The 24,665-nt window shown below is 43.5% G+C and overlaps 1 protein-coding gene across 2 annotated transcripts in view; it reads right to left on the reverse strand.

Moving 5' to 3' along the window:
- The window catches only part of LOC121567991 (rho GTPase-activating protein 32-like), a 47,837-nt gene that overhangs the window by 11,783 nt on the left and 11,389 nt on the right, over nt 1-24,665 (reverse strand). The window contains exons 1-11 of one of the 2 annotated variants that reach the window (XM_041878447.2): nt 14,479-14,544; nt 13,897-14,093; nt 13,325-13,430; nt 12,980-13,077; nt 12,603-12,687; nt 2,718-2,804; nt 2,234-2,371; nt 1,871-1,963; nt 1,573-1,695; nt 1,312-1,389; nt 1,038-1,119 (exon numbers count right to left, since the gene is read on the reverse strand). In XM_041878447.2, the coding sequence (XP_041734381.2) occupies nt 1,038-1,119; nt 1,312-1,389; nt 1,573-1,695; nt 1,871-1,963; nt 2,234-2,371; nt 2,718-2,804; nt 12,603-12,687; nt 12,980-13,077; nt 13,325-13,426 (886 nt within the window). In that variant the 5' untranslated portion in view covers nt 13,427-13,430; nt 13,897-14,093; nt 14,479-14,544. Of the gene's footprint in view, nt 1-1,037; nt 1,120-1,311; nt 1,390-1,572; nt 1,696-1,870; nt 1,964-2,233; nt 2,372-2,717; nt 2,805-12,602; nt 12,688-12,979; nt 13,078-13,324; nt 13,431-13,896; nt 14,094-14,478; nt 14,593-24,665 lie in introns of those variants that run through there. The other variant, XM_041878446.2, reaches the window with a different exon arrangement.

A 24,665-nucleotide genomic window follows, 5' to 3' on the forward strand; every position in this document is an offset into this window, starting at 1 on the left:
TATGCTCACTTTTCTGGATACAATTTACACAATGCTTGTCTCTGATCCAGATCAGGAGCCTGCTAGATTTGTGGTCATATGGGACAATGTTAGTTTTCACCGGGATGTTCTGGTCCAAAACTGGTTTGCCATCCATCCAAAATTTGTAGTTTTGTACCTACCCCCATTTTTTACCTTTTCTAAATCCCATAGAGGAAGTCTTCTCAGCCTGGCGCTGGAAAGTGTATGATCGCCAACCCTATGCCCGCATGCCGCTTCTCCAGGCAATGGAGGATGCATGTGGGGGACATAGAGGTTGCCTCTGTCCAAGGTTGGATACGCCATGCTAGGAGATACGTTTTCTCTTGCCAAACATCGAGGGAAGTATCTTGTGATGTGGACAAAGTATTGTGGCCAGACCCAGCCCGGAGAAGAGATGAAGCATAGCTTAGCACTGGTGACTGCCCCCCTACCAATTCCTGGACTGCCCCCCCGGGACCCCACACACACACACACAATTGTGTTATTTAGTGTATTCTAAATTATATACTTTTGGTTTACATATGTTTATGGTTTTGTTGTATGCTACTGTATACAACAGTAATGTTTGGCCTAATAAATATTTTCTGTTTCTACATCGCATTGGTGTTTACAGTGTACTTGTTACCCCTCTCAGCAGATTACTTTCACTGTAGAACATTGGTCTTTCATAGGCTTATCTACATTTCAATACAAAGTGCTTTAGAGTTAGAACAACAGTGTTTACATGGTATATCCCAAAATTTACTATTATGAAAGAAGTGTTTGCCATTTGATGCAAATGCTTCATTCTGACATGTGTTTATGGCATTTTGAATAAAGTGTTACATTTTGAAGGAGATGTGAGGCATTTTGCATTTTGTGTGTGCAGTTTTGGGAATTGTGTGTAGCGTTTTGAAAAAAGGAGACAGTTTTGAAAACGTGTGTAAGCAGTTGGAAAAAACTGTAAGAGGCACCTCCAGTCAGTTATATATTAATCACAGAGAAGAGTATTGTTGCTGTAAAACCGCCCACAGTACCTGGTTTTGGCACAGAGCTGGACACACAGGGGGGAATCCTGTCACTGATCAGCTCCACACAGTCACAGGGGAAGAAGCCAACCTGCACAGAGAGAAACAGAAGTAGGAATAGTAACAATCTCCTGCGCTCTATCATGCACCAGATATTGATCTAAGGAAGAGTAAGTGGTAGTAAGCTCCATGTACAGTAGGGAGTGGGATGGAGAAAATTGATCACTAGTATGAAGGGACAGACAGAGCTGTTTGAGTCACAGACTTGTTTGAAGGGTTTTACCTGAAAACCATGTTTCCCTCTCCACCAGCCAGTGTCCTCTTTAGGAGGCATGTCAATGACTGACACAATGTCCCCTACCTAGAAAAGGGTCAGCACAGAAAAGTCAAATGAGAGAATATAGCAGTTTGAGTGGGTTTAAAAACATCAACATCCACGGCAGAATGTGTACAAATCACCTAGTGAATGTATCCCCATATCTCCACACTGTTCCCTAAACCCCTCCCCTTTCCTGTCCAATCACAAGATGCACAGAGGGGTCACCTCAAAGGTCAGCTCGTCTGTGGCCTGGGCAATGTAGCGTTTGATGACGTGGGCCGCGGCGATGGCAGGAACATTGATGGAGGACTCCTCAGCTACCAGAATGTGGTTACCCTTGTTATCAATCTGAGAGACAAAACACAGGTTGACAGAGTCTACAAAATACTCAACATCATGGAGTTTAGCATTGATATCAGATCTATTACTAAAATGGAAAATTGAATTCTGCATGAAGTCTAATTTAATAAACAAGTTGTCCTGTTTATCTGAGGAGTGTGTAAGAGAAACATGAGTAGCTCACCTCAATCCATGTCAACACTGGACCACAGTTGATCTTGTTGTCAGCGATGGCTGTGAGACGGGACAGGTAGGCTGCCAACATCTCGGTTATTTCCTAAGGAGAATAGAACCAGCAGGAATGAGTTAGGTTGAATACAAAGCCAGGGGAGATAATGTAATGTAACTATGACTGTGGAGGTGTCCCTAATGGCACCCTATTCCCTAAGTAGTCCACTAGTTTAGGCCAGTTTCCTGTGCACTGGTCAAAAGTAGTGCACTACTTAGGGAATGGGGTGTCATTTGGGATACAACTGGTCTCATTCACAGCAGATAGTTAAATATTCCCAGTGGTAAGATTTAGTTAGTCCTGTTGACTGACTCCTACCTCTACTGTGTCCTTCAGCGAGTCAAAGCGGGGCAACTCAGTGAGTTTGGAGAAGCGTCTGTCATAGATACAAAGGTGGAGGTGTTCGTCCAGCACACGGAAGTCTTCATAGGAGCGCTTCACCAGCCAGCTCCGACTCTGAGACACAAACACAGAGACAAGAGTGAGCCTGAAATGAGACCAGACTGAGAAAAACAGAGAAGCAATCTAGGATAAAGATACTGTACAAAGGCGCAAAATGTATTATCCAAGTCCAAAGCTAGCACACCTTATTCAACTAATCATCAAGCCCTTGACTACATGAATCAGGTGTGCTAGTTCAGGGCTACAACAAAATTGTGAAACGTCTGGGGGTCTACGAGGAGAGGGTTGAGAATCACTGGATTATCCTACCCCCTTAGAAATTAATATCATGCTTCAGTTAAATGTTCCAGATTTTTCTATGGGTCAGAAACTAGAGCCTAGCCCTCAAGCTCCATTATACCTGGCAGCAGATCTGAACCAGGAAGAGTGGCTCCTTGGAGTCCAGACCAGCCTTCTGCCCCTCAGTCTGCTCCTCTGCAAATGACAGCTGCAGGGAAATGGGTACAGAGAGATTAAAATAGTGAGTGACACCACACTCTAAATAATGTAGTTTAACACAGCAACCACTTTCTGTTTCAGAACTACCGTGAAAGTAGAACATACACCAAATTCATGTTCGGTCACTTAGCCAACTCTCCAAACTCTATCAATAATGGACAGTAGCCCCAACTGGGTAACATCATATCTGGTTAGAAATGGGTTAGTTTTTTTTAACCAGAAACATCTAGATAATACATAATAAATACGACCATGTTTTTCCAAAAAAAAAAAGAACATAGGTCCCTTTAGAAAAATGGGTTGTTGGAGGTCCTTTGGTCTTGAGTTGCTGACTTCATGCACAATAAGGAAATAACTCGTGAGGTTAAGAAAGTGTGAATGTGCATTTTCAACACTGTGACACTGAGCCCTTGACATGTTTTTCAACCCAAAATAAAAATGCAGTATATGAATTATACATAAGCAATTGATAACCCCTTCAGCATTTGAGAGGCTATGGAAATGTACCAAAAATCATTGTCCAATTCCCTCCATCCCTCCCATATAACTCCATAACATCCTACAGTGCCTTGCAAAAGTATTCATCCCCCTTGGCGTTTTTCCTATTTTGTTGCATTACAACCTGTAATTTAAATTGATTTTTATTTGGATTTCATGTAATGGACATACACAAAATAGTCCAAATTGATGAAGTGAAATGAAAAAAATAACTTGTTTAAAAAAATTCTAAAAAATAAATAACGGAAAAGTGGTGTGTGCATATGTATTCACCCCCTTTGCTATGAAGCCCCTAAATAAGATCTGGTGCAACTAATTACCTTCAGAAGTCACATAATTAGTTAAATAAAGTCCACCTGTGTGCAATCTAAGTGTCACATGATCAGTATATACACACACACCCCTGTTCTGAAAGGCCCCAGAGTCTGCAACACCACTAAGCAAGGGGCACCATGAAGACCAAGAACCTCTCCAAACAGGTCAGGGACAAGGTTGTGGAGAAGTACAGATCAGGGTTCGGTTATAAAAAAAATACCGAAACTTTGAACATCCCACGGAGCACCATTAAATCCATTATTAAAAAATTTAAAGAATATGGCACCACAACAAACCTGCCAAGAGAGGGCCGCCCACCAAAATTCAAAAACCAGGCAAGGAGGGCATTAATCAGAGAGGCAACAAAGACACCAAATATAACCCTGAAGGAGCTGCAAAGCTCCACAGCGGAGATTGGAGTATCTGTCCATAGGACCACTTTAAGCCGTACACTCCACAGAGCTGGGCTTTACAGAAGAGTGGGCAGAAAAAAAATAAGCAAACACATTTGGTGTTCGCCAAAAGGCATGTGGGAGACTCCCCAAACATATGGAAGAAGGTACTCTGGTCAGATGAGACTAAGATTTAGCTTTTTGTCCATCAAGGAAAACGCTATGTCTGGAGCAAACCCAACACCTCTCATCACCCTGAGAACACCATCCCCACAGTGAAGCATGGTGGTGGCAACATCATGCTGTGGGGATGTTTTTAATCGGCAGGGACTGGGAAACTGGTCAGAATTGAAGGAATGATGGATGGCGCTAAATACAGGGAAATTCTTGAGGGAAACCTGTTTCAGTCTTCCAGAGATTTGAGACTGGGACAGAGGTTCACCTTCCAGCAGGACAATGACCCTAAGCATACTAATAAAGCAACACTCGAGTGGTTTAAGGGGAAACATTTAAATGTCTTGGAATGGCCTAGTCAAAGCCCAGACCTCAATCCAATTGAGAATCTGTGGTATGACTTAAAGATTGCTGTACACCAGCGGAACACATCCAACTTGATGGAGCTGGAGCAGTTTTGCCTTGAAGAATGGGCAAAAAACCCAGTGGATAGATGTGCCAAGCTTATAGAGACATATCCCAAGAGACTTGCAGCTGTAATTGCTGCAAAAGGTGGCTCTACAAAGTATTGACTTTGGGGGGGTGAATAGTTATGCACGCTCCAGTTTTCAGTTTTTTTGTCTTATTACTTGTTTGTTTCACAATAACAAATATTTTGCATCTTCAAAGTGGTAGGCATGTTGTGTAAATCAAATGATACAACCCCCCCCAAAAAAATCCATTTTAATTCCAGGTTGTAAGGCAACAAAATAGGAAAAATGCCAAGGGGGGTGAATACTTTCGCAAGCCACTGTATACCAAGAGGAGATCAAAGCCTCAGGAATAGTTAGGGGAATAAATTGATATCAAATACAGGCAAAACTTCAAAGGCCTGCGAGGCAGGGTAGTAATAGTTAAGGTATTACAAAGCTAACATATGAAATAGAATGTAAATAGTCAATAATATTTGGAGGACGTAAACTATTAATACAGTCTGGAAGAATAATCATGAGTCAATGAGTGAATTAAACAATAACTATGGTCATGTGGATGGAAAGATTGACGGTTAGCATGATAAGACAAACATGAATCAATGATGATTAACAATATGTCAAGAGGATGTCTGGACAGAGAAACACACGTCACATGGAGCGGAGTCATTTAACATTGAAAACGAAACTGAGTAAATTTAGTGCATGTCTTACTTATGTTTTGTATAAGCTCTTTCTATCCCCCAACGCATTTTAGCCAAGCAACTAAAACTGACAACCTCACACAGTGCAGCACAAATCCCTAAATCGAAACATGCATGCAGCCATTAACTATTAATATACACATCTGGACCCAGAAACAGAAATTAAGTCACAAGCGCATACTGGTACCTGCCAGTGCAGGCTCTTTACTGCTCCTCAGCTATTAAGTCAGGTTACAACACAGCTGGATGTCTCCCGGACAGTGTTCAACTGCAGTCCTGTGTCTCCAGATAGAAGTCACTGAGCTGAACCCTTAGCTTCCTACCACTGGCTGATGGATTTAGGACAGAGGAAAGCGTGGAGTTGCCACTGGATTGAGCAGAGTTAAACAGATACTGGTTGCTTTCATCTGTCCCCGAGCTTAAATCCCCTTCAGCCTGTCCTTCGCCACAAGGTGGATCCACAACATGTTTTCACTGTTCAATTACACCACAAGAGCAGAGACTAGAAATAGGGGAAGGATCCCACTGTTTCTCTCTCCCTCCCAACCCTTCCTCTCCTCAATCTCCCTCCCGCCCGCTCCCCATTTCCATCTCCCTCCCACTCTCCTTCCTTCCCTCCCTCCCTCATCCTCTTGTGACAAAGGAGCTCTACAGTATATAGGCTAAAACAGAGCAGTTAGCACACACCCATACGTAAGCCTGACACAGAGACAGAGGTGCAGGAGGACACAGACCACCCAGGCATCTCCATTTCAAAATGGTGCTTCTGTAGAGAATGGAAGTAATATTGGGCAGAATCAGCCCAGTACGCTGTATGTGTTTCAGAGGCTGATGGCTGCTGTCCTCATGTTGCCATTGTGTCGGAGACCTGATCTGTCATATCCCTGCTGGTCCTGTGTGTGAGTTCTAGAACAAGCATATGAGTCATGAGACCCACCACAGGGACAATGTTGTGACACTCCCACTAATATGTCAGCCCACTTCCTCTCAGGGTGAAGTCAGCGCATAAATTGTATCATGACAGCTGTTAAAAGGTCCATTGCAGCTGTTTTTCTCTCAATATCAAATCATTTCTGGGTAACAATTAAGCAGTGTTGTAGTACTCGAGTCCAGGACTTGTGACTCGACCATTGGTGACTCTGACTCGCCTTCCCGTGACTTGTATTTGCACTTTGACTGGATAGGCTACTACACTTTACGATATTGAAAACAATGGTATTGAGTTTAAAAGTAAAACAGTATAGCTATCGTCTCTCTCTCCCCTTCAGTATTGAAAACAGGCAGTCTTTGAATGTCATCTCGCTCTACCCTCCCACTTTCTCCCTTTAGTTTTCACTCTGGAATAAAACAAGCTACACAAATATCAGTGGGCGATTACAAAAAAAGTAGCAAATAATAATCTGGTCAATCTGACAGGAGCAATAGCCAATTCCATCTAGAGACCATTCATCCCTTCAAAACATTGAACATTATATTAAAACAAAATATGTGTGAGACTGTAAATATTTGTGTTACTTCAATGCTCACATTAAAATCTTCCCACCAGCCACCCACTAGTTGTTGCTAGGCAGATTTCTTCTACTAAATCCGAGCCAAATCAATACAGCCGCAAATCTAGCAACAAACGAGCATCGAGCCAGCAATAAAAGCGAGCAAAAAAAAAAAAAAACAGTAACCAAAATACCAAATATGTCTAAAGAACCCTGAATCAATCGTTTGAAAGCAAAGAGCAATTTCTCAAGCAAGAATTTTGCTAGGACTGTCTGGGAGTGGTCTGAAAGGGAGGGGAAAACTGAAATTGTTATTGGTCTATTAACTCATTTACTGCATGGTAAAGCCCCATCCCACCAAAACAGGCAAATATTTCAGGCACTTTTCAAACAGCGCTTACACTAAAAGGGCGTTCTAATAATTTTTTAGAAATTTACAGTATTATTCCAACCTCAGAGTGTGGAAATATATATAAAACACCGGAAGAAAATCACACTTTTGACTGCACTGGGCCTTTAAGAAAACAGTTAAGTGTGTTTTGTACAGTGTTAAGTTGTATGTACAGTGCTTTCAGAAAGTATTCAGACCCCTTGACTTTTTCCACATTGTTACGTTAGCCTTATTCTAAAATTAATTACTTTTTTCCCTCAATCTACACACAATACCCCATAATGATAAAGCAAAAACAGTTTTAGAAATATAAAATGTACATAAGTATTCAGACCCTTTACTCAGTACTTTGTTGAAGCACCTTTGGCAGCGATTACAGCCTCAAGTCTTCTTGGGTATGACGGTACAAGCTTGGCACACCTGTATTTGGGGAGTTTCTCCCATTCTTCTCTGCAGATCCTCCCAAGCTCTGTCAGGTTGTTGTCCCAAAGCCACTCCTGCGTTGTCTTGGCTGTGTGCTTAAGGTTGTTGTCCTGTTGGAAGGTGAACCTTCGTCCCAGTCTGAGGTCCTGAGCGCTCTGGAGCAGGTTTTCATCAAGGATCTCTCTGTACTTTGCTCCGTTCATCTTTCCCTCAATCCAGACTAGTCTCCCAGTCCCTGCCGCTGAAAAACATCCCCACAGCATGTTGCTGCCACCACCATGCTTCACCGTAGTGATGGGGCCAGGTTTCCTCCAGATGTGACGCTTGGCATTCAGACCAAAGAGTTCAATCTTGGTTTCGTCAGACCAGAGAATCTTGTTTCTCATGGTCTGGGAGTCCTTTAGGTGCCGTTTGGCAAACTCCAAGTGGGAAGACATGTGCCTTTTACTGTGGAGTGGCTTCCGTCTGGCCACTATACCATAAAGGCCTGATTGGTAGAGTGCTGCAGAGTTGGTTGTCCTTCTGGAAGGTTCTCCCATCTCCACAGAGGATCTCCGGAGTTCTGTCAGAATGACCATCGGGTTCTTGGTCACCTCCCTGACCAAGGCCCTTCTCCCCCGATTGCTCAGTTTGCCCAGGCGGCCAGCTCTATGAAGAGTCTTGGTGGTTCCAAACTTCTTCCGTTTAAGAATGATTGAGGCCACTGTGTTCTTGGGGACCTTCAATGCTGCAGACATTTTTTGGTACCCTTCCCCAGATCTGTGCCTCGACACAATCCTGTCTCGGAGCTCTACGGACAATTCCTTCGACCTCATGGCTTGGTTTTTTTCTCTGACATGCACTGTCAACTGTGGGACCTTATATAGACAGGTGTGTGCCTTTCCAAATAATCTCCAATCAATTGAATGTACCACAGGTGGACTCCAATCAAGTTGTAGAAACATCTCAAGGATGATCAATGGCAACAGGATGCACCTGAGCTCAATTTCAAGTCTCATAGCAAAGGGTCTGAATACTAATGTAAATATATATTTTAATTTTTTTAGCAAACATTTCTAAAACCCTGTTTTTGCTTTGTCATTATGGGGTATTGTGTGTAGATTGCTGAGATTATATAAAAAAATTTTTTTTTAGAATAAGGCTGTAACGTAACAAAAAGTGGAAAAAGTCAAGGGGTCTGAATACTTTCCGAATGCACTGTATGTGTGTGGTCTGTACTATAAGTGTCAGAGTGAGGCATGGCTGGTCTCTCCCTAGAGTGATATTTCTCTCCTAGCACAGCTCATCTTCCCCTGTAGGAAGATCAAGGTCACAGACAGACACTTCTGTTCAGCAGCTAAGCCCCAGCCACACGTCTAATGTAGCACATCTGCCACAGCTACAGTAGTTCAGCTATTCTATAGTTGCAATGCACTGCGCTAGAGCTCCCATCAGCTCTCACACACACACGTCCCTTAGCATACAGTCGTGGCAAAAGTTTTGAGAATGACACAAATATTAATTTTCACAAAGTCTGCTGCCTCAGTTTTCATGATGGCAATTTGCATATACTCCAGAATGTTATGAAGAGTGATCAGATGAATTGCAATTAATTGCAAAGTCCCTCTTTGCCATGAAAATTAACTTAATCCCAAAAAAACGTTTAAACTGCATTTCAGCCCTGCCACAAAAGGACCATCTGACATCATGTCAGTGATTCTCTCGTTAACACAGGTGAGAGTGTTGACGAGGACAAGGCTGGAGATCACTCTGTCATGCTGATTGAGTTAAAATAACAGACTGGAAGCTTTAAAAGGAGGGTGGTGCTTGAAATCATTGTTCTTCCTCTGTTAACCATGGTTACCTGCAAGGAAACACGTGCCGTCATCATTGCTTTGCACAAAAAGGGCTTCACAGGCAAGGATATTGCTGCTAGTAAGATTGCACCTAAATCAACCATTTATCGGATCATCAAGAACTTCAAGGAGAGAGGTTCAATTGTTGTGAAGAAGGCTTCAGGGCGCCCAAGAAAGTCCAGCAAGCGCCAGGACCGTCTCCTAAAGTTGCTTCAGCTGCGGGATCGGGGCACCACCAGTGCAGAGCTTGCTTATGAATGGCAGCAGGCAGGTGTGAGTGCATCTGCACGCACAGTGAGGTGAAGACTTTTGGAAGATGGCCTGGTGTCAAGAAGGGCAGCGAGGAAGACACTTCTCTCCAGGAAAAACATCAGGGACAGACTGATATTCTGCAAAAAGGTACAGCGATTGGACTGCTGAGGACTGGAGTAAAGTCATTTTCTCTGATGAATCCCCTTTCCGATTGTTTGGGGCATCCGGAAAACACCTTGTCCGGAGAAGACAAGGTGAGCGCTACCATCAGTCCTGTGTCATGCCAACAGTAAAGCATCCTGAGACCATTCATGTGTGGGGTTGCTTCTCAGCCAAGGGAGTGGGCTCACTCACAATTTTGCCTAAGAACACAGCCATGAATAAAGAATGGTACCAACCAACCATCCAAGAACAGTTTGGTGACGAACAATGCCTGATGATGGAGCACCTTGCCATAAGGCAAAAGTGATAACTAAGTGGCTTGGGGAACAAAACATCGACATTTTGGGTCCATGGCCAGGAAACTCCCCAGACCTTAATCCCATTGAGAACTTGTGGTCAACCTCAAGAGGCGGGTGGACAAACAAAAACCCACAAATTCTAACAAACTCTTATGCAAGAATGGGCTGCCATCAGTCAGGATGTGGCCCAGAAGTTAATTGACAGCATGCCAGGGCGGATTGCAGAGGTCTTGAAAAAGAAGGGTCAACACTGCAAATATTGACTCTTTGCATAAACTTAATGTAATTGTCAATAAAAGCCTTTGACACTTATGGAATGCTTGTAATTATACTTCAGTATACCATAGTAACATCTGACAAAAATATCTAAAAACACTGAAGCAGCCAACTTTGTGAAGACCAATACTTGTGTCATTCTCAAAACGTTTGACCACGACTGTACATGTAATAGCCTTGCTGGTCATGTTATGTTATACCACGCCGCGAACATAGCAGTTCAGTGAGGCTCTCTCAACAGTAAAAGCAAAGATGGTTTAGTATGACGACATGCAGAAACTGCTTCTCCAATAGAAATCCCAGATCACGCTTGTAGCCGATGTCATGGCGACGTTGGCTAGCTAAACTTATGCGTCATCAGGTCTAACGGTCGTCTCGCGGCGAACTGCGCATGCCGTCAAATCAAATGCACTCCTTCGCTAAAAAATCGTTTTTTACGAAAATGAAAACGTGTCAGTTTGTCACTTTCACGAGGTTGGAGTAATAACATGTTCAGCCATGTAAGACATTGGCTCAAATCTAGGTTGTGCCTTTAGATTTCGTGAACAAATGTACAACTAAGGAATACTTTTTTACTTCTCTCGTTGACTTCTCAAACTCCAAACCCCAGTCTGGTCTGCTCTGTCTGCTTCGCATTCGTTCCTGTTCTCTGTTGGGCCCCCGAGTGGCGCAGTGGTCTAAGGCACTGCATCGCAATGTGCCACTAGATATCCTGGTTCGAATCCAGGCTCTGTCGTAGCCGGCCGCGACCGGGAAACCCATGAGGCGGCGCAAAATTGGCCCAGGGTAGGGGAGGGAATGGCCGGCAGGGATGTTGCGCAGTAGTGGGTTCGATTCCCACGGGGGGCCAGTATGAAAAAATATATTTAAAAAAAAAAGTAAAATATAAGACAAAAACAGATAAAAAATCTATGCACTGGATAAGAGCGTCTGCTAAATTACTAAAATGTAAAACGTAGAAACTGTGGTAAAAGCATCCGCGTGCGAATGAGTAGCTGACTACTGCTCTCTGCTGGCAAGCCAACAACATTACACAGATGAGTGAGTAATCACTTCTGCTTGACTGATTCTAATTATCACCACAGGCACAAAAAAATTCACTCTCAACCCTCTGAAATCTGTGCTGACTGTAATGGCAATGAATCTACAGTTATAGTGTCAGCAAAAATGACCCATAGGGCCATCCTAAATGACCACCTCATGACGATATCACAGGTGAAAGCTAAGCAAACAAAGCAACATCTTATACAATTAAATGTTCTCTTACATTCTCCAGTGATAAACATAACTCCCCGCACATAACTGCTCTCTTCTGCCACCTCCTGGAAGCTGAAAGCTGCCACAGTTCACTCTCTGTACAGTAGTACTGACCGGCTGTGGATGCTCCTACAGTAACGCTGTCTGCCCAGAAAACCATTCTCTATTTCTCTGGTTGATATCATCAGCTTAATCCAACTAGTACTGAGGATTGCAGGTTTATGCTGAGCTGAGCGGATCAGATAGGAATGATTGCTACTTAGTGGATTAACACACACACTGGATGAAAAATTCATAAACAACATTTAAATATACTCATATATTGGATTCTATGTTGCTGATTGCTGTATCACTTATCCAATTTTATTTTCAAATTAAAGGGATACTTCAGGATTTTGGCAATGAGGCCCTTTATCTACTTCCCCAGGGTCAGATGAACTAGTGGATACCATTTTTATGTCGCTGTGTCCATTATGAAGGAAGTTAGCTTTAATTTTGAGAGCCAATGCTAACAAGCGTTAGCGCACTGACTAGCATGCCAAAATCCCGAAGTATCCCTTTGAGTACATAATGAATGAGAATTTAAATTCCATCTGTACTTTTTCCAAATATGGGAAATTGGAATGGGGGTGGGGCGGGGACAAGATTATCTAAAATAATTAGGACAAACTGCTGACGCTATGGCTCGGTTCCATTAAGGGAATTAGGTATTTTGTGGAACAACTCACCATGATGTCCACTGAGCTACACATGAACTTGAGCCAAGGACACAATTACCAAACTACCATCAACAAATTACTTCTGTTTTCCATAGAATGTATGTGTGTTCAGTTCTGGGCCGGGTCTCACCTGCACAGTGCCAAAGTCAACGGTCTCATAGTGGAAGTGGGCACACTCAGCCAGCCTGGGAAAATGCCCTCTGGGGAACGTCAGCCTGAAATACAACAGAATCACCTCATCAGTATTCAACTGGCTGTTACACTGAGGCAGAAAGGGCAGAGAGAGAGAGAGAGACAGAGACAGAGAGACATAGAGGAGAGAGAGAGAGAAGAGAGCAGGAAGAGAGAGAAGGGGGTGATAGTAGTGTGAGAGCGGATAAGAGAGTGAGATAGCAGAGAGCAAGTTGACCAGTCGGTCTCTGCCCGGCCCATCATTTTCCTGCCCTGGTTTAGAGGCCCGTTTTACAGCCCATAATAGCCCATTTCCGTGGGGTGGGGAGCACCTACTTCTTCACATTTTTGACCTTCATGCTGGCTGTGCTGACGCAGGAACGCAGGGTGGGCTCATGCTCGGCAGGAAGCTCTGTGACCTCATCACTCCGTACCTGCCAATCAACACACACAATACTCAACATTCCTGACGTGTAAACCAATTACAAGACGGTCAACACTTGTAATTTGCTGGTCCAATAATACTAAAAAGAAACCCATACTAGCAGTATCTATGAGACTACATAGTAGTAGAGTTCAGAGACTGCTATTCCCAGGTTACAGTGCTCGTGATAGTGAGCACTGTAACCTGGTGATAATAGACTGTGTACCATCTAGTGATGGTGATAATAGACTGTGTACCATGGCAGTTGTGCTCTCTTGTGGGGATTTATCTGTTGGAGTAGTGCTCTTGTGTGGATCAGGCTGGGTCTCGTCTTCATCTGGTGTAATACACGGTGACATGGCCCTACACAGGGAGAGGGAGGGAAGGACAGAGAGAGAAAGATGGAGAAGAATCAGAATCCATAAATACATTACATTTTACATTCTTTTTCTTTGGGTTCCACCAGAGGGAGCCAGTGAGAGAGACCAATGTATTCACATCATGTTTCTGGGGCTCAAATCAAATCATGACACTGCACCAGCGGTCCAGAAAACATAGTGCAGCCTGTGGTATTTAGATCCTTGTTATTCTGGTGGTAGCACATAACGGCACACAGTCTCAAATGGCTACTGACAGGTACAGAAAGCTCCAGAGAGGAGTATAGCCTAGCATACATACAGTAAACACATCCTGGGGAAAGAACATACTTAGCCTGACAAAAGAAGCATCTCACACTTGGTAGGACCAAAACAAAGCTATAATGACTTTTGTGTATGTTCAGGTAAGCAAAGCCTTTCCTTTGAGTAAGTCACGAATGCAATCCGCCTACCAGGGATCGCCTCACAAAACCTGCAGCTGAAATCGGAGTCAGTGTGCTAGGCAGAGGAAGAAAAGTCCTTTCAGCCCAACTTTTCTCAGGGACAATGAAGAAGAGTGGATGCCTGACATTTCTCGTCCTTCCTGGGCTCAGACACAGACTGAGTGATGCAGTGATTCAGTCTCATAGGCTAGCTCTCCTCAGATCTGCTGATAAGGACAAGAACACTGGCAATGAAAGAATGAGCACATCTCATCTGTTGGAGATCTGTGATTAAATGAGAGCCATCCTATCCTATCTAGGCCTGGTTGTATTGCAGCTCACTTACAGTAGATAGAGAAGAGATCATGTGTCGGTCATCACAACCCTTTACAATGGGATGATATACTATAGCCATCTCTAATGTCTTTAGAATTCCTCTCTCGCTATCACTTCCTTCCTCCCTGTCAATCTCTCACGTACACATGCCCATACAATCACCCACACACATCCTAAACTGATCCTCTATACATTTATGGGTGTGATATCTGCAGAGTCCTGGTTAGCTGACATAGCAGCGGTACGGTGCGGCGTGTGTTTGAGAGAGTAACTCACCCCTCAAGGACGTCACCACTTCCTGGTTTTCCCTGGGGTCCTGATGCAGCATTCCCGATCACCGCGGCAACCCCACAGCCAGCCTCCATCATACTGCCTTACTGCAACAGTCGACTGACGAGAGAGAGAGAGAGCGAGAGAGAGAGACAACCTTAGCTGGGAACCTGCCAGACATTAACCCACTCTTAGCTGCAGCTTGCTCTCTAGAATAATTTCACGCCTTTTAACAGATTAATGGTTAATGAGTCTATAGTAAGACAGGCATTCAGTAAACAAGTAAATACCCACTTCTTACACACCAAATTGTTTCATTCAAACAGGTTATATTGAAAAATGCTTTTTTTTAATGATATGGAATCCATCCATACTGCAGGCGGAGTAAAGCATTGAGACTTGTACGTGTGACCGTGTTTGGAATGGTCCTGAAAGGCAGAAACGAACCCTTCATGATGAGTGTTGTTGTGAAGAGACCCCAGAAGGGATCCCAACAAGTACATACCAACCTCTTAAACATTAGTTAGAGAACATCTATTTTCAAAACAATCAATACAGGTCTAGGAGGAGCACTACATGTCAACTTTGGGACTCTCCTTCCGCTAACATGTATCTAGGACTTTGTTTGGCACTATCCTGAGGGAGAAACCAACCCCACCAGCATGGGAGTGTTGTGACAGCCCCCACGAGGAGTGTTGTGACAGCCCCCATGATCCATCATCCCAATACAGCTCTTTATATACTGTCAACAAATAAAAGGAATGCTCTGACAGCGAAATACAACACCTCCACACAGCCTTCCAATCTTTCCATAACTAGCCCTCATGAAAGGAAGCACTGGGAGCTGAACTCACGTCTGGTAGGATTTAGGCATGCACAGAGCAGTCGTAACCAACCAACCCTGGTCCTGGAGTACTACAGTATGTGCACTGTGCACTCAAAGTACCTCGGTTCTACACCTCAGCACTAAAACAGGAGTTGTCCCTCTTCTCCAATCAGAAGCTGTAATGATGACCATAGAGATGTGTGGAGTAAGGAGTAGTAGATAGATAGATACATCAGGCCAGCCATTACAGTACAGGGTAGCAGTTTCCCCAAGAGAGCAGGCAGAGGGAGGCAGCCCATTGGCCCATAGACACAGAGTGGTGCTCACTGCTGAGAGAGTTCCACACAGCCCTCTGACTCAGCACAATGTGACCAGCCAGAGACACAGGCCAAACCAGACCCACTCCACACGCACAGACCTACTATATTCTACTGTACTCTCACCTCATCTCTCCAATGGCGGCTGTAGCCTTGCTAGAGGATATCCTATCAAACATGAATACAAAGACAAATATGTATCTATTGAGAGAGGATAGCATGATGACACACAAAAAACAAGCAACGATTTATCTAAAGTCCCAAAGCTGTCCTGAGTCTCTCCAGGGATAGGCTACATGACTTTGAAGATGAACAAAGTAATACACCAGTTTGACAGAATGAAAATGTATGCACTCACTACCTGTAAGTCGCTCTGGATAAGAGCGTCTGCTAAATGACTCAAATGTAAATGTAAAAATGTATGTACAGAATGTTTTTGACATTCAGTATAGTCTGGCAATCTGTCACCCATCACAATGTGTGGTCCAACGTTATGCACCTCCAGTAATCTTTTCAAAAGCTCTGTAGGCGACGATATTGCATTTATTCCATGATCAAATGTAACATGCCTGACCTTGATGATTGTTCAGAATGGAGAATGTTTCGTCTCAGATAAGGACATCCTGTGCTTCACATTGCTGTGTAGCAGACACACTCAGCACTGCCTTATGGCAACATGACAAGGTACATCCATTCATTTATCCATTTAATTTTTTTTTTTTAATATGCCATTTAGCAGACGCTTTTATCCAAAGCGACTTACAGTCGTGCGTGCATACATTTTTGTGTATGGGTGGTCCCGGGGATCGAACCCACTACCTTGGCGTTACAAGCGCCGTGCTCTACCAGCTGAGCTACAGAGGACCACTTAGGATACTGATAATATGGCAATGCTATTCAATTTAATGAGGACACAGATTTTTCCTGACAAGTCTTCACGTTAGCCAATGCTATACATTTGGTATGGGTTATGTCCCAAATGGCACCCTATGGGCCCTGGTCAAAAAGTAATGCTCTATATAGGGAATAGGGTGTAATTTGGGACATTATCTTTCCCCTGCTTAACTGTCAGTCATGCCAGACTAGTCATAGTAAAACCATCAACCTGTAATGTACAGTAGCGGTAGCTACAAGACATATTTTTCACCACTTGAAGGAAGCTCTCTATTTCTGCTGCCAGGAGACAAAAACAGCTCTGATCTGGCTTTGACGGCTCTGGCCTACATGGTATTCCAGGAAAACTAGGGCAGCCTACCCAATTCTGCATGCCATTTATGAAACCTGTGTTCGAATTTATGAGCTGGAGTGAGGAATTGATGCCTACACATTATCTCTAAGAGAAGAATTTCATGCCATGAGCCTCTGAAGCTTCACACTAGACACACTCACAACATGTTAACCTAATGCATTTGCTACAGTGCTGTATGCAATTAGGCCAAAAGCTTTAAAACACTATACAGTGAGGGAAAAAAGTATTTGATCCCCTGCTGATTTTGTACGTTTGCCCACTGACAAAGACATGATCAGTCTATAATTTTAATGGTAGGTTTATTTGAACAGTGAGAGACAGAATAACAACAATAAAATCCAGAAAAACGCATGTCAAAAATGTTATAAATTGATTTGCATTTTAATGAGGGAAATAAGTATTTGACCCCTCTGCAAAACATGACTTAGTACTTGGTGGCAAAACCCTTGTTGGCAATCACAGAGGTCAGACGTTTCTTGTAGTTGGCCACCAGGTTTGCACACATCTCAGGAGGGATTTTGTCCCACTTCTCTTTGCAGATCTTCTCCAAGTCATTAAAGTTTTGAGGCTGACGTTTGGCAACTCGAACCTTCAGCTCCCTCCACAGATTTTCTATGGGATTAAGGTCTGGAGACTGGCTAGGCCACTCCAGGACCTTAATGTGCTTCTTCTTGAGCCACTCCTTTATTGCCTTGGCCGTGTGTTTTGGGTCATTGTCATGCTGGAATACCCATCCACGACCCATTTTCAATGCCCTGGCTAAGGGTAGGAGGTTCTCACCCAATATTTGACGGTACATGGCGCCGTCCATCGTCCCTTTCATGCGGTGAAGTTGTCCTGTCCCCTTAGCAGAAAAACACCCCCAAAGCATAATGTTTCCACCTCCATGTTTGACGGTGGGGATGGTGTTCTTGGGGTCATAGGCAGCATTCCTCCTCCTCCAAACACGGCGAGTTGAGTTGATGCCAAAGAGATCCATTTTGGTCTCATCTGACCACAACACTTTCACCCAGTTCTCCTCTGAATCATTCAGATGTTCATTGGCAAACTTCAGACGGCCCTGTATATGTGCTTTCTTGAGCAGGGCGACCTTGTGGGTGCTGCAGAATTTCAGTCCTTCACGGCGTAGTGTGTTACCAATTGTTTTCTTGGTGACTATGGTCCCAGCTGCCTTGAGATCATTGACAAGATCCTCCCGTGTAGTTCTGGGCTGATTCCTCACCGTTTTCATGATCATTGCAACTCCACGAGGTGAGATCTTGCATGGAGCCCCAGGCCGAGGGAGATTGACAGTTATTTTGTGTTTCTTCCATTTGCAAATAATTGCACCAACTGTTGCACCTTCTCACCAAGCTGCTTGGCGATGGTCTTGTAGCCCATTCCAGCCTTGTGTAGGTCTACAATCTTGTCCCTGACATTCTTGGAGAGCTCTTTGGTCTTGGGCATGGTGGAGAGTTTGGAATCTGATTGATTGCTTCTGTGGACAGGTGTCTTTTATACAGGTAACAAACTGAGATTAGGAGCACTCCCTTTAAGAGTGTGCTCCTAATCTTTCTGATTGAGAGGGGGTCAAATACTTATTTCCCTCATTAAAATGCAAATCAATTTATAACATTTTTGACATGCGTTTTTCTGGATTTTTTAGTTCTTATTCTGTCTCTCACTGTTCAAATAAACCTACCATTAAAATTATAGACTGATCATTTCTTTGTCAGTGGGCAAACGTACAAAATCAGCAGGGGATCAAATACTTTTTTCCCTCACTGTATATACACACACACACAAAAGGTATGTGGACACCCCTTCAAATTGACTATTTCAGCCACACCCGTTGCTGACAGATGTATAAAACCGAGCACACAGCCATGCAATCTCCATAGACAAACACTGGCAGTAGAATGGCCTTACTGAAGAGCTCAGTGACTTTCAACGCGGCACCGTCATAGGATGCCACCTTTCCAACAAGTCAGTTAGTCAAATTTCTGCCCTGAAGTGGAAACGTCGAGGAGCAACAACGACTCAGACGGGAAGTGGTAGCTCACAGAACGCGATCGCAGAGTGCTGAAGCACGTAAAAATCGTCTGTCCTCGGTTGCAACACTCACTACCAAGTTGCAAACTGCCTCTGGAAGCAAAGTCAGCACAAGAACTGTTCGTCTGGAGCTTAATGAAATGGGTTTCCATGGCCGAGCAGCCGCACACAAGCCTAAGTTCACCATGCGGAATGCCAAGCCGCGGCTTGAGTTATGTAAAGCTTGCTGCCATTGGACTCTGGAGCAGTGGAAACGCATTCTCTGGTGTGATGAATCACACTTCACCATCTGGCAGTCCGAAGGACGAATCTGGGTTTGGTGGATGCCAGGAGAACGCTACCTGCCCGAATGCATAGTGCCAACTGTAAAGTTTTGTGGAGGAGGAATAATGGTCTGGGGCTGTTTTTCATGGTTCGGGCTAGGCTCTTTAGTTCCGGTGAAGGGAAATCTTAACTCTACAGCATACAATGACATTCTAGACGATTCTGTGATTCCAGCTTTGTGGCAACAGTTTGGGGAAGGCCCTTTCCTGTTTCAGCATGACAATGCCCCAGTGCACAAAGCGAGGTCCATACAGAAATGGTTTGTCGATATTGGTGTGGAAGAACTTGACTGGCCTGCAAAGTGCCCTGACCTCAACCCCACCGAACACCTTTTGGATGAATTGGAACGCCGACTGCGAGCCAGGCCTAATCGCCCAACATAGTGCCCGACCTCACTAATGCTCGTGGCTGAATGGAAGAAAGTCCCCGCAGCAATGTTCCAAGATCTAGTGGAAAGCCTTACCAGAAGAGTAGAGGCTGTTATAGCAGCAAAGGGGGGACCAACTCCATATTAATGCCCATGATTCTGGAATGAGATGTTCGACGAGCAGGTGTCCACATACTCTTGGTCATGTAGTGTATGTAGTGTTATATATATCTAAGTGAGAGACTAAGGGAGTCGCTCGGAAGAGAGAAATGACTGTTGTTTCACCTCATACTGTTATGTTGTTGGGTATCTCTGGGGTCACTGAGCAGCCCCCCAACCAGACAGCTGAGCTCCACACACGCAGGGGTGTAGGCAGTACTGTATTCGTCAACAACATCTCCATGGGGGGTTTTGATAGAGCCGCTCCCCAGTGTGTTTCCATCTGGCTGTTGAGGGGAAAGTTTTACGCTCTCATTCGGAGATCTGGAATGCAGTCATTAAAGCTAGTGCAGTGGAGAAGGCCTGGGGTTGCTATGGCAACCTGCCGGTTGTGAGCCGCTCTCCTCTTCTTGACTGATAAGGTAGCAGGAAGAGGAAATGAGACTATGTACTATGATGACAAAACTGTACAGTACAATACCACAGATCGAACAATGAGACAGATATTTCACCGGATGTATTATGTGAAGCATCCGCTTGGCGTTTCCACTCACTACCAAATATGGTAGTGAGAGGAAGCCCACTGGCCGGCAGCGGGAGAAGATGGAACTAGATGGATTTTGGCCAACATTCTACACATTTTCTCATCAATGAAACATTTGATCTTAATACAGTTTCTGTTCCTGAAACTAAAATATGTTATGAACAGAGTGGACTACGTTTTGTAGACTTTACCCTTTGCAAACTTTAAAAAAAAACTGTTGTTTAGAAGGAGTGCAAAGGCAAATTGAGTTATTGCACACGCGCACTTCACAGAGGAGGCGTTCCCTAACGGAAATATGCAGATGCTGCTAGATCGCGCCAATTGGATCTCGCTAACTCATGCTTGGCTCTGCCCACCTCCTTGCTTGTTCTGCCCACTTTGACTAATTTGTTCCGATTGGAAACAACAGGCTGTGGGTCTATCTTGGTTTAGTTATAAAAAATATGACAATACTGTAATATGATGACAATACTGTATACAGTACAGTGGTGATTGTTTTTATGGGATAAAACCTGATTAATGCTTTTATTTTCAGGGGGGAGAATCATACGATTCTATAATCTGATTTACTCTACTACAGTGGGATTAATTGTGTTTCATCTCATGATGAAATCCATAGCTGTATAAATCATTCTTTGTCCCATTCCACACACACACACACAAAATGAGGCTTAGACCTATAGTATAAAGGTCAAAGACTATACTCTATCCAAAAATAGGAGCTGATGCATTAAACGAGAATAACAAACTGAAATTCATTCATTTACACACACTTTCTTGCCATTGAGAAAAGCAATTCAACAAAGGACCTACTTTAAGCCTAGTTGAATGTTGTTCAAATTTAATCAGTTAGGTATGTGAGTGGAATTCTTTAAGCTTAGTTGACATAGGTTTGGTGCTGGTAGTAACGTTTTTTAAAAAAATGCCCACACCAGTAGAAATCCACTTTTTCGAGCTGAAAGACAAATGGCCAGAGCTTACCCATGATGTTGCACAACGATTTAAGTCAATACGTCAAGTATGATATATTTGGGCTTGAAGTGACAAATCCGAAATGCCCACTTCATGCAATGTCTTTTCCTATCAAGTTTCAAGTTTTATTAGTCGTATGTACAGGATACACATGGTATACACCAGAGGTACTCAACTCTTACCCTATGTGTCAGAGGAAGGACCTCAAAATTGTCAAAGACTCCAGCCACCCTAGTCATAGACTGTTCTCTCTGCTACCGCACGGCAAGCGGTACCGGAGTGCCAAGTCTAGGTCCAAAAGACTTCTCAACAGCTTCTACACCCAAGCCATAAGACTCCTGAACAGCTAATCATGGCTACCCGGACTATTTGCACTGCCCCCCCACCCCATCCTTTTTACGCTGCTGCTACTCTGTTAATTATTTATGCATAGTCACTTTAACTCTACCCACATGTACATATTACCTCAACTAGCCGGTGCCCCCCGCACATTGACTCTGCAACGGTACCCCCCTGTATATATAGCCTCCCTACTGTCACTTTATTTTACTTCTGCTCTTTTTTTTTTTCTCAACACTTTTTTTTGTTGTTGTTTTATTTTTTACTTTTTTTGTTAAAAATAAATGCACTGTTGGTTAAGGGCTGTAAGTAAGCATTTCACTGTAATGTCTGCACCTGTTGTATTCGGCGCATGTGACCAATAAAATTTGATTTGATTTGATTTGATGATGTCCGGATTATCCTGGTCTCTGTCTCTGTTCTAATAATTAATTGCACACACCTGGTGTTCCAGGTCTAATGCAGTCCCTGATTAGAGGGGAACAATGAAAAAATGCAGTGGAACTGGCTTCGAGGTCCAGAGTTGAGTTTGAGGGGGTATACACCGTCCAACAAAATGCTTCCTTGCAGGTTCTTTCTCGACAATGCAACAATAAGAAATGTGCCGTCTTTTCCTATGATAAATTATTTTCAGCCTACGATTCGTTTCAGGGCTGAGTTTTATTTGAATGTTACCACCCACCAGCGTGGCATTTCTTATTAAATCAGAAACTGCTGAAAAGTTATTCCTCTTCGCGACTGAGATGCGCCAAACAGCCTTGTGTCCACTTGGCCGCCTGAGCCAGCGAGCAAATTAAAATAGGGGGTGCAAACTTATGTTTTAGCACCACTTTCTTTTACTAGAAAATTATCGATCCATTGGATGCCAATTATCACAAATGTTTTTGCTAGTCTGTATAAAAAAATGACCATTTTATAAATGGTATAATTGCGTGATATGATAGCTCCCCCCAAGTTTTGCTTCACTACACGCTCCACTGCTTTGATTGGTGTAACGTTAGCTAGAAACCACTGTCTATCCAGATAATGAAAAGGCACCCGCAAAAGAAAATGAAAGGAATGTGCGGCGTGCATGATCAAAGTCATTCAGTGGCGATTTTAGCATGTAATCCTTGGTGAAGCAAACAAAAACAAAAAATGTTTAGATGCATGCCAGCAAAGCCACTACACAACACTAAACCACACATTAATTCCACTATAACGGTGACCACAAACTGTTAGAGCCTACATAAAGCTGTCCCAACAGTAGAGTCCCAACACCTTACCACTACTACACCTGGCTATCAGCGGAGCCTTGTCTGGGAGCGAAATAGTTCATTCAGCCTCATTTACTGCCTTTTAAAAAAACATAGCTGATACGGCTGACTTGCTTAAACAACTGTGGTTTCTACTGACAATTGAGATGTAAAAACTATGGCATAAGAGGACGACGAGCGGAGAAGAGGCAATCCGTAATTTTGATTAAGACATTAATGAGCGAGCTAGGACAGACGGACTCAATATAACTATTTGTTCAGCACTTTTGAAATGTACAGCGACAGAATTCAGAACACGGGCCGTTCTACAGTATTCTCCCTGTACACCAAGTCAGAACCGTAGGATAAATAAAGGGGGCATATAAGCAGACAATGAAAACTCTTACAATAGTCGATGATGACATTTCTCTATAGGCTAAATGTGCACCACCAAGTCAGAACAGTAGGCTAAGTTATGAGGGGAAAAGAGACCAAATTATTAGGGTGAGGCACATGGCCTACTAACAGCTTACTACACAACATACACTTAGTATTACTTTCTTAGCTAGAGTATACATATCTCCCTGGCATATTAAATCATTTATGCAGCAGCATACAAGACATTTTTGGATTCACCTTGTGCTGTGCTCACTTGAACAAGAAGGTGGTGCGGCGGTCCTTCGTGGAAAGTTGTCATCAAAGTCTGGCATTCTCTGGATTTATGATGCTTTCAAGACAACTGGGAACTCGGAAAAAAACAAGGTTGAATCATGACATCAGTGATCTTCAGGTCGGAGCTCTAGAAAGAGGCCCGAGTTCCCGACTTGGAATTCCGAGTTGGATGACTGTTTAAAACGTATTTTCCCAGTCGGAGCTCGTTTTTTTCAGAGTTCCCAGCTGTTTTGAACTCACTGAAGAATGTAATTTCCCAGTTCCGAGTTTCCAGTTGTTTCAAACGCGGCAGAAGTCATGCTGGATTGATAGCATGGCCAATGTTGAATGCTTATCCCTTTAAGCTTGGAAAAACAGACCCTTAAACCCAGACTTGGACCATACACCCACTACATTGCTTTGCAATGCTTGTAGTTAGCCACTGGTTCCTCCCACACCACTTATTGTTGAATTTGCGATTTCCAACTTGTTGTGTAATGTTTATGTCCAATGGCCGATGAGCACCGATACGTTTTATTTATAATTTTTCTTCATATGACAAGGATTGAAAAGGATTTGTTAGTAGATTGTCGACTTGAATCATGATGATGACTGCTAGCTTACTAGCTAAGATTTTGAAAGTATGATGTTGACACGATCAGTCCAATCAAAGCTACTGTACATATAACGTGATTTAACGTCATTTTAACTGTGGCCAATGACCTTGAGCCTTTTTGGATGGGCAATTCGAATGTAACTCTAGGCACCCAAAGGCCTTGAATTTGAGCTCTCCCCATTGATTTTACGGTGACATAGTGTCTCCATGAGTGACAGAACACTGAGCAAATCACAGCGCAACTAGATAACATTACCAACCACTACGCTCCGTATTTTCCGCTGGCTGCCCCACCAGCACAGAAAGCACTGAGCAAGGTTGAAACACCTGCATTTTGGAGCTGCCTTACTCAAGAAAGTAAAAAAGAGACCATGTTTGTTTACGGCTTTATTAACTTTATTTTTTAAATATTGTTTGCAATCTCATGTGACACGTATTAATGCCAAAATAACATTTGTATTTTTAGCTATATAGGTGTGGCTCAAAACAGGTGGGGCTCTGCCCATGTGAGAACCGGGAGCAACGGCTGACTTGCCTTTGCTGTACCAGCCCAACTAGATGGT

The sequence above is a fragment of the Coregonus clupeaformis genome, chromosome 6 (assembly GCF_020615455.1).
Source record: "Coregonus clupeaformis isolate EN_2021a chromosome 6, ASM2061545v1, whole genome shotgun sequence".
In the NCBI taxonomy this organism is placed as follows: domain Eukaryota; kingdom Metazoa; phylum Chordata; class Actinopteri; order Salmoniformes; family Salmonidae; genus Coregonus; species Coregonus clupeaformis.